We start from the raw sequence: 10940 nt of genomic DNA on the forward strand, positions 1-10940 counted from the left end.
TATTTAAATATATTAGAAAAAATAGACAATCTACTACATATATTACACATATATAATACCTAAATATGTAGATAATATACAGTTCCAAAATATAATCTTATTACACTATTAAACTTGAAAAGAAACTTAAATTTTAAAATATAGGCAAGGCACAGTGGTTCATGCCTGTAATCCCAGCATGTTGGGAGGCTGAAGTGGGAGGATCGCTTGAGGTGAGGAATTCAAAAACAGCCTGGGCAACATAGTGAGACACTGTCTCTATAAAAAAACTTTTTTAATTAGCCAGATGTGGTGGCACATACTTGTAGTCCCAAACACATGGGACGCTGTGGCAGGAGGATCATGTTAGCCAGGTATTTGAGGCTGCAGTGAGCTATGATTGTGTATTGTACTATAGTCTGGGACGTATCTCAAAAAATAAAATAATAAAAATAAAATTAGAGTACTAAAATTGTATTACTTAAGAATCACTTCATAGGCTAGGCCCAGTGGCTCACACATGTAATTCCAGCACTTTGGGAGGCCAAGGTAGGAGGACCTCTTGAGTCCAGGAGTTTGAGACCAGCCTGGGCAATATGGCAAAATCCCATCTCCACTAAAAATTTAAAAATTAGCCAGGAATACACCTGTAGGCCCAGCTACTCAAGAGGCTGAGGTGAGAGGATCACTTAAGCTCAGAGGGCGAGACTGCAGTGACTTGCAATTGTGCTACTGCACTCCTGCCTGGGCAACAGAGTGAGACCCTGTATAAGAAAAAAAAAAAAAAAGACAAGAAAAAAATCACAGTAAAAGACAAAGTCTACACTTCAATATTAAATGAGAAATCAGTAAACATATAATATAGCCAATTATAAAATTAGAATAAAAATATATACACCTAAGCCCCAAAGACCATCATTAGCTTGAAAGGAGTTTGTTGGTCCAGGGGAGTTGGATTAGTCAAGCACCTAATTACTTCCAACTTTCTCAATTTATTTGGAGTATGTGGAATAGCTAAAATTAGTAATAAAGAGAAAAATGACACCACAACTATTAAGAAAACAATGTATAATAGAATTAAAGTGAAACAATTACAAGCAAAGTAATGCTACTTTCAAACCAAGGCACTAACCTTATTCCTTTAGTGAGCTATCTACTTAAAATCTAACTGTTAAATTTCTTTGGCCAAAAGACGATTCTGAAAAGTGAAACTATAAGCCAGGAGTCTTACAAATACCTTACTCCATTTAAGTACATTTAAGAGTAAAATATCAGTTGTCTTTCTAATAAGATAACAGTCAAAATGAGCAGTTATATTGATTGCATCAAACATCCCTAAAGTAACACTGCTCATTTAAAAAAAAAAAAAAAAAAAACTATGTATGTGTGTGGTAGATAGGTAAATGATGAACTGTGACACCAAACTAGCTCTTCCTCTGGATTTTTTTTCCTTGCTTTAAAACAATTCCTCCTCAGTCTGCATATTCAAGGTTTCTTTGATAGTAGAAAGTAACAATGTTTCAAAGTGAAGTCAATTATTGTTATTGTTTTTTTAGCCTCCTGAAAACAATAATCATGTACATTAACAGAATACGTATCTTTATATACAACCAGGTTTCAATGTTACACTCTTGCAAACTAAATAAATAAGCATAATATAAATAAAAACCCGGATCAATACTTTCTAAAAAGAAAGGATAACATCTTATACATTCATACATTGTTACATATAAAACGGCAAGACTAGATTTTCATCTAAACTAGAAGATGAAACAAATAATTCTTTACTTATGTAAGTCAGTATAGACTTCAGGGACATTTTCTTAAAATAAGTGTTTTTTGTTGAATTATCATCACAATGTTTCAAATACAATCCTGTCTGTTACATAGAGAAAAACTATACTCTAAATTCTAATATAATAACAATAATAATTTAGAGGTGAGTTTCTCAGGGAAACTTATGCAGCCTTGTACACCTCAGTTGCTCATCCCATAGGAAATGTCCTATGCATCTTACTGAAATTGTCAGCTAATATTTCCAAAGCTCATATGATCTATGTTAGTATTTACAAAGCTCCTGAACAAAGTGAAAGAAAAACGTCTTATCACATTTAAAATAACAGATGTGGAAGTCTCAGAAATATCAGGAGAACCTTTTCCTGTAAATTCCATAGGACTCCAGCTCACATAGTAAATTGTAAATGATTTCAAATCCTCTGCTCTCTCCTGAAACATCTACTCCCCAAACTCCTGTCATCCTTCCTCATAGCTGATGTCCTCATAAGGTACTTAAAAAAACAAAACTGAAATAAAAGATGAAAGAACCCCCTTCCGCTTCCTTAACTCCACACTGACACTCTGCCACTCCTACTGTTACACCACACAGAGATCCCTGTTATCCTGTGATGGACCTTCAGCTCTCTTAATTTTGTTTCTGCTGGGATAATAATAGTTCTGAAAGAGATGATGGATGATAGAGAAATTGAAAAAGTCCTCTATCCAGAACCACTATCCAGTATATATTTATTTATAGTATTCTGTATATAAATAGCCCTCATGTTCACATCTGTAAGTCTAACCCCAACTTTTTTATAACCTAAAAAAAAAAAAAGAAATCAAAGTGAGAACTATACCTTAACTATCCCAAACAGTCAAATTTGTCAAACTTCTTTGAGGGACAGAAGAACTACTAGAATAAGTACAAAAAGGACTACTTTTATAAATCAGTCACCAATCAGGCCTGATGATTTTCCCTTTCCAATGTTTCTCTCTGTCTTTTCCCAAAGAGTCTTGGCTCATGTTCCAACTAGCTCATGACTGAACTCCGGTGTTCTTTCTGCCATAACATTTTTGGCATTCTAAAACCTCCACACAGCAAATCCATCTTTCAGATGTCCTTGGTATGATGTCGCTATGAAAAGATTACTGAGGCTTCTAGCAATTTGAGTTTATTTTAATTCAAAGCCTTTTCCTAACTGTACTTCCCCTTAAATATTCCAGCCACCACCTTCAGGCCTGTTGTATTCCATACAAAGGGGCTTGCTGCCCCTCTCCCTCTGCTCTCATCTCACTTTCTCCATGTAACACACCTCTACAGCTTCTGAGACACCTGGAATTCACCCTCCATTTAAAATCCCACTCCCAAACCTCTTGAACCATGCGTCTCTCCATTCTGAACTCTATGAGGAAGTAGGGGGAGATTCTAGCTGGTCAATATTAAACGAAGACTATCACTATTACTTTGACCCAATTTGAATATTCTCTGACATTATATCACTTGCTTTAGAATTAAAAAGTTAAAATTTTACAGAATTACCTTTGCTTTTCAAGAAATTTTATTTTACATTGTATATATGCTTACGGAGCATTGCTGTTTAATTAATTGGTCTGCATCAAATGGAGAGGGTTGTATACAAGGGTTTTGCAGTACCTAGGAGAGTGCTCCTGCTCACCCACAGTAGACAATACTGATATGGAAAAGGAGCATGAAATGACTTATATCAGCATTAGACAAAATGTGTCATTTTCTTGGAAGTTGCAAACAATTTAGTTACCTGTAATATAAATTTCAATAATTAAGCACTCCTGGCACTCATTGTTACCTTAGTCTAGAACTTTTGTAACTTCCTAAATCAGTGATTTCCCACCCCCCCACCCCCCTACCCCCGCCCCTGGTGCTTTTAACATCCCTATGCTCAATGCTGCAATTCATAGCCCTTATGGTTTAGCAAACTCTGTTACAAATAGTTTGAAGAAAGCAATTCATGATTATTCAACTGATAATTAGAAAGCAAAAGGAATGCTAGTCCGTCCTCCAGGGCTGAAATTCAGCACCTTTAGAGACCTCTGTCTCCACCCCTGAAACCCTGGCTGTTTACACAAAGACTGACCCTGTGCCCCGCCCCCCCCCCCCACATCTGTATCACCCTCTTCCATGCAACATCCCTCTGGATGGCTCCAGAGGCAAAATGAAAATCCAAATTGCAACTGTAAACAGTGGTGGGTGGACTGAGTTTCCTCCGGGGGTGGCTGGGCCCCTATAATGGCCCTTCTTCCAACCTGCCTTCAGTCGCTGCTGTCCAGAGTCCCACAGCCTCAAAATTAACATCACAGCCAGCCTCGGGGTGTTCCTGGACATCACCCCCACCACTTCAACGTCCTACTATCAGCATCCCGGGAATCAAAAACAAGAAGGTTGCAACTTTCAGGTTTTGTCATTGGAAAATGTGTTTCCATGCTCATACAGAGGTGGAACTAAAAGATGACAGGGACTTGGGGAGCTGCAGTCCTGGTCAGTTGTTTTCACAGCTGGCCGAATCAATCACACTCTCTTAAAGGCTTATCTGACAGGTGAGAAATTTCTTGTCTCCAGGTCATTCCAGAACCCCTCAACACCAATCTGTGCTGAGAGAAGGGTCTCGAAGGGAAGGGAATGGTGCTACAATCATGCTGAGGGTGTCCCGGACACATTCTGGTGCAGGAAAAAGGATTCTGGCGCCAGGAATGTGCTGGTCCACGGTCCGTAGGGGAGTAAGGGGAAGAAAGCCGGCAAGTCTCAAGAACAAGGAGGGGCGCGGTGAGGAAAGGGCAAGATACCTTAAAATGTGATGAGAACGTTGGAAATGGGTGAGAAGAAGGCGGACTGGAGAGAAATCGGTGAATAGAGGAAGATGGGGCGAGAGGAGGATGAGCAACTGCGAGCGCAGCGCCTTGGGTTGCGGGACCAACCGCTTCCAGAGCGCCGACGAGGCTGGCCGCCGGCCGAGCCCCGGGAGCCAGAAAGTTGGCGCGGAGAGGGCCGGCCGGGCAGCGCCCCCTGCGCGGCTGGGAGGCGCCGGGCTGGCAGCGGCGCCGCGCCTTACCTTCTGGTCGACGATGGAGCAAGCCATCTCGCGGACGTGCGCCAGGCTGTAGTCCCCGGACGAGTCCTGCAGCAGCAGCACCGGCTCGCGGCTCAGGCCGATCTGCAGATGGAACGAGATACCCCCGACTGGAGCAGCGACGGGAGCCAGGAACGGCGCGGGCCCGGGCCCGGACCCCGGGACCAGTGCGGTGGCAGCTGCCGCCGCGGCCGCCGTCACCGGCAGCAACGGGCTGGGCGGCCGCAGGACCGGAGGGGCGCTCATCGCTCGGCGGGGCGCAGGGCCGGGCAGCGGAGGGCGGGAGCCAGCGGCGAGGCAACCGAAAAGTTTTGCAGCCGCTGAGCCAGGAGCTTCTTTCTACGAGAGCCGAGACGGAAAATAAAAACTTTCCGGAAAAGTCCCCGCGCGGGGGGAAGGGAGGGGATGAGGAACGGGAGGGGAGGAGACGGAGGAGGGGGGAGGAGGGAAAATGGCTGAGGCGGGAGGACTCTGCAGCCCGGAGCGTTGCAACGCCGGCACTGGAGAGGCGCCGTCGCAACCAAGAAGCTGCCGCCGGACGCCCTCGGAAGGACAGGGCGCCGGGTCGGCGCGGCCCGGACGCCGGGCGGGGGCGGGAAGGGGGCGTGAGGGGCGGGGAAGGGGAGCTGGGGGCGGGCCCTGCGGAGCCACCACCCTGCAGGCGCTGGCAGGAGCAGCGGCCGCAGTGGCCGCAGGGTACCTGGTCGCCGCAGGGTGCCTGGTCGCCGCCCCCTCCGCCCGCAGTTCCCGGGGCCTGAACCTCCGAGAGCCGGGGTAGGACCGAGTGGCGCGGGCTTGGAGCCGCCTCGTCAGGAGCGGCTCTTCCCTCCCTGCCGGTACTACAGTTCTCGCGGGTCCCATTGCCCCTGCAGCGGACTGAATGGATGGGGCGCATCTCCTCCGACCCGCTTCCCGGGTCGCGAGCTTCCTGGGCCCCACGGTCTCTGCCACCTCTTCCAAATGCTCGAAGACTACTCACTTCTTCTACAAGTGAGGTGACTTTTGAGGGATTCAAGAATGGTGATCACAGCGGTTCCGCTTAGGTCTTACCTTCGGAGGGTCAAGGGAGTTGGGTCATCCGGAACCCACACACATCCAGGCCCCCACACACATCCAGGCCCCCTCTGAGAGCCCTGGGGTTTGTTGCCAAAGAAGGTAGGAAACCAGTCCACAAAAAGAGATTTAATCCTGTCTCTATCCTTTTTGTTGCTCTGACACGCCTACAGCCAACCCTACCTACTCCACCCAGCTCCTAAGGCACTGGATATATATACACAGCGAGCTAAGGAGAGGGTCGCTTTGAAAAGAACAGGCATTGACGGCCCGAGAGCAAGAGGAAGATCTGATGTGGTTTCCTTTCCTTCACCTTATTCTTTGCGCCTGAAGTTTCTCTGGAGCTTCAGAAACTATTCTTCTCTATCAAAGTCTGTTATGTAGGAGCGGTGCTCCCAAGTCCACCTCAGCACCACCCCCATTGTCACAAGCGTAGCCTTCAGGATTGGGCACAACCTGCCCTAATTTGGATGGCTGTTTATTTTCATTGTTGTTTTGGCAGGGTGGGGATTGCTTCACATTCTTGGAGATGAATTCTAATTCTCCCCTTCCCACAGGGTGGGCTTCATGGGTGTGTGACTGTGCAGTTGTCTAGGCCACAGCTCGTAATACCACTGTTTGGTTTAATGCTCAGGAATAATAGTCTGCTGTCGCTGTTTTGTTCTTCATAATTTTTAAACAAGAAGCCTCACATTTTTATTTTGCAATGGACCACGCTGATTATGTAGTCAGTCCTCCATTTCCCTAGATCTTCCCTTTCCCCTGCTTAAATACAGGCAACATACCTAAACAAACATTTTGCATTTTCTTTTGGATAGCATTTTTATTCTGTCTTACTTTTTTATGTCTTGACTTCTGGTTGTGGCCCAAGATATTGCAAGGTAGTTTCCTTTAGAACAGTGTTCCCAGGGTCAGTAATGGAGCCTCCACATGGCAAGGCTGCACAACTGCATTGTGTCATTCACCGCTTGAAAAGAAACTTGAATTTATTCTCTGAATGTGATGGTTTGATAAGATCTACCTGTGTTTACCTTTTCCCTGTAGAGTTACTTATGAGGTGGTCTTCTTCATACATGATACACGTAGGTAATTTTCCTAATGTTTTAGATTCAGTTAATCTAGGAGAATGGTGGAATTTTTCTAGAGGAAATGCCCTTCTGTAGGAGGTTCTTTTAAATGTCCAAAAATATATTTAATTTTCTTTCAAATCAAAATAAAGTTAATATTCCACAGTTTTCTATTATCAAAAAAAGCTTGCTTGTCAGTTGACAAGAGACTTACAAAAAGCTAGTTTCACTTGAAATTCAAGAGAGCTGAAGACATTCATATTTTATAGATATCACAACTACATGTTGAAGACTTATCTGTTCCAGGCCCTGTACTGGCAGTAGTTCTACAGCTGTGAAGACAGATGGTCCTTGCCCTAAAAAGATCAGACGAAAAGAGGAGGGGGGAGGGAGTAAAACCACAAGTGATATTATTTTTAATATTCATAATTGCAAGGAATTTTTTAAACCCAATGGCAAAGACAGTGACTTGTGGGAGGAGGGGCGAAGAAATGGGCACTGCTCTGGACTGGGAATGAGAGAAGACTTCACTGAGAAGTTTACATTTGAGCCGCAATCTGGATGATAGAAAGGGTAGACTTAAGAAGAGGTGGGGGAATAACATTGTGGGCATAGGTAACAGAGAATGCAAAGACTCTAACCCAGAAATATATTTAATGTTTTCAAGGCATAGGAAAAGAGGGGCAAGTGCATAAGATGAGGTGGGAAAGCTAATAGAAGCCAGGTTACCAGGAGTCTTGAAAGCCATGGTAAAGCATTTTCATTTTAATTCTCAGTGCACTGCCAACCCATTGGAAGGTTTTAAACCAGGGAATAATAAGATTAATTTGCATGATTTTAAAAGAGCACTCTCTGGATGCTCTGTGGATTGTAAGAGAAAAGAGTAAAAGCAGAGACACTAGGTAGGAGACAATTGCTGTTTTTCAGTCTAGAGATGTGGGTTAGATTACTATGGTGGTAGGAAAGATGCCAAGAAATGGAAAACTGCAGGCTCTCTGTTGGTGGAAGTTCTTGCTGAATGAATCAGAGATTTACAAGGAGTGAGAGAACAGGGGTGTCACAAAACACTCCAAAGTTACTGGGCAATTAGACTGATGGTGGTGCCAATAATTGAGACAGAAGATAGAGAGTGAGCAAGTTAACAGAGCAATAGGATTTCTACTTTGACCATGTTGAGTTTGATATGCCACTAGACATTCAATTAAGAAATAACACCTAGAGCTGAATATATGATTCCAGCATTCAGGAAAGAGAAGAGAGCCAAAAATACATTTATAAATCTTCTAGTTGTGCAGAAGGCATTTCAAAGTGAGATTAGATGAGATCTCTAGGGAGAAAGAGCCTAAAGCACTTACAGGAACTTTAAAAAAAAAACTGTATGAATAACTCCTTTTTAGACTATGATCTATCAATAGCATAAAAGATTGATGTATGGTGTTGGAAATAATTGAGAAGAAAACAGGAGAAGGAATTCTAAAGGTGCTCTGGAGAATTAAAACTACTTTTAAGAAGGTGAAATATTACCAAATGCAAAAGAGTGAATAAAGAAAAACAAGAAGAAAAAAGTATTATATCCACAGGAGCTCCCCATCACAAGCAGAAAATTCCCATGGAGTTGGTCATTGCAATTTCTATTGTAGGCCCCTGAAATCTAACAGTTTTCCAACTGTTACTCACTTTTGCTGGATGACAAGAGAATGAATAAACATAATATCTATAATAGACCTGGTATATATCTCTGGTAACTTTGATATTGTACATAGAAAACTTGAAGGATTAGTGAAAATCTGGTTTTATCTCTTCTGGGTGTTTTAACCTTAGGAAAGAAAGGAGGATATAGAAAGTAAATAGTAGCTTATATAAATTATACATTCATGAAATGGGCTTTCATTTTTTTAATCCTGCCTGTATAAATTATATTGATGAAATGGGCTTTCATTTTTTTAATGCTGCCTATGTAAATTATATTCATGAAATGGGCTTTCATTTTTTTAATCCTTCCTAACAACACTGGAATAATGGACTTCTAGCAGTGACAAGGAGCACTGCTTTGGAAAGAAAGTTTTATGCCCTAATTAAGACTTCACATAAAAGTGATGTGGATGTGGACATGCAAGGGTATGCAGAGGTATGTGGAGGTACTTTCAACAATTTCCAAAGATGAATGTTAATCTTGTTAGGTGATCTTCAAAAGACAGTTGTGTGTTCAAGTCATTTGAAAATATCCTATAATTCACAATAATCAGAAAAAGGGCTGAGAATAACCTGATCTGAGTGGCACTCAGTCTCACTTACTATATGCTTTGTCCAAATGAAATGGACAGCAGAGAAAGGAAAGTGAGTTAAAAAATAATGTGCAAATCTGTGGCTGAAAGGATCATATGTCCTAGGCCAAACATTTGCCAGCTTAAGAAATTGAGGATTACAGAAATTATATACCAATGTGGAAATCAGAGATTTGAAGGAAAAGGTATGGTTCCAGTATATTTTTCCTTTTTATATTACTGAGCACTGGATGTCACAGTGCATGAAGACAAAGATGGATAGATGGATGACTATATGATTTAAATTTTTTTTTGTTGTTTACTTGCTTCAGAATGTTCATCAATAATTGTTCATCAGGCCAAGTTAAATAAGGATAATGGCATGAAAGAATAAGAATAAGACCCAAATGGAGACATCGACCACAGACACCTGCCAAAAATCTTACACTGAAACCTGATTTCTTTGGTAAAATGCTGCCTTATCTTGCTGATGATGTCATGGAAAATAAAAGGAAAGAAGGTAAACTTGTTAACTTAATTTTTCACCATGAAGAAAAACCAATTCATTATTTCGTCCAGGTGCGATGGCTCACACCTGTAATCCCAACACTTTGGGAGGTTGAGGCGGGTGGATCCCAAGTTCAGGCTTTTGAGATCAGCCTGGCCAACGTGGTGAAACCCTGTCTTTACTAAAAATACAAAACATTAGCCAGGTGTGGTGTCAGGTGCCTGTAATCCCAGCTACTCAGGAGGCTGAGGCAGGAAAATCGCTTGAATCTGGAAGACAGAGATTGTAGTGAACTGAGATGGCGCCACTGCACTCCAGCCTGGGCGACAGAGTGAGACTCCATTTCAAAAAAGAAACCAAATTTCTAGGTATGATCCTACAGTCAGAGACCCCGAAAGGACAGGAGGCCCTTGAAGAAAAGCTTTGAACAATAAAATCAGAAATGATCCAAGTGAGGAATAAATGCAGAAACCAGTTTGACTACACCTTAAGGTTTGGATGAGTACAAATGAGCAAAGAAAATGAACATAAATAGAGATAGGCATATAAACAAGAGTAAATAGAAATAAAGGTTATTATAAACTAAAAATCAATTAACTTTAATAGGTCTATGTTATATATTAACAGTGCTCTTGGGGAACATGTTATGTTATAGAACAAGGGCTTATGAACTGCTTCTTAATGAAGAACTTAGGGGTCTCTTTAGGCTCTACTGGGTAGAGTTACACATCCTGCCTCACTTTCAACCAAGCAGCTCTCCTTTGATTTGCTAATATATCTGGGTCCCACAAATTTGTTTGAAAATACAAGTTCCTATTGCTAACAAAGCTGAACTTCTTTAGTGTGGTGGGATGTGAATGAGCTCTGGGGAGAAGGTTGATCTAATTGTGATGCTGAATCTGCCACTTATTAGTGTTGTGGCTCAGAGGAGAGATGGCTGGTTTCTCACACAACCGTTTCCATTAACTGTGGCTGGAGCCACAGTTATTTTTATTTGTAAAATAAAAAATTACACTACTCAAGAGTTGTGAGCATTAAATGATTTAGTGTATATAAAAGCACATAACACAGTGCCTGCCACATATTAATCACCCCCAAAAGACTAGCTTTATCAACTATTATTCCAAACATCATTTCTGCCAGCCACATTATTATAATGTTAAAACAACAGAGAAAGCAAGCCTAACTC

General features: G+C 42.2%; 1 protein-coding gene across 5 annotated transcripts in view; it reads right to left on the reverse strand.

Moving 5' to 3' along the window:
• Nucleotides 1-6037, reverse strand: part of PRKD1 (protein kinase D1) — a 386482-nt gene extending 380445 nt beyond the window's left edge. For 4 of the 5 annotated variants that reach the window (XM_035260257.3, XM_009005881.5, XM_035260256.3 and 1 more), the window contains exon 1: nt 4842-5453. In XM_035260257.3, coding sequence (XP_035116148.1) covers nt 4842-5105 — 264 coding nt within the window. In that variant the 5' untranslated portion in view covers nt 5106-5453. Of the gene's footprint in view, nt 1-4841; nt 5454-5909 lie in introns of those variants that run through there. The other variant, XM_035260258.3, reaches the window with a different exon arrangement.
• Between the last annotated feature and the right edge of the window lie 4903 nt (nt 6038-10940).

The sequence above is a fragment of the Callithrix jacchus genome, chromosome 8 (genome assembly GCF_049354715.1).
Source record: "Callithrix jacchus isolate 240 chromosome 8, calJac240_pri, whole genome shotgun sequence".
In the NCBI taxonomy this organism is placed as follows: domain Eukaryota; kingdom Metazoa; phylum Chordata; class Mammalia; order Primates; family Cebidae; genus Callithrix; species Callithrix jacchus.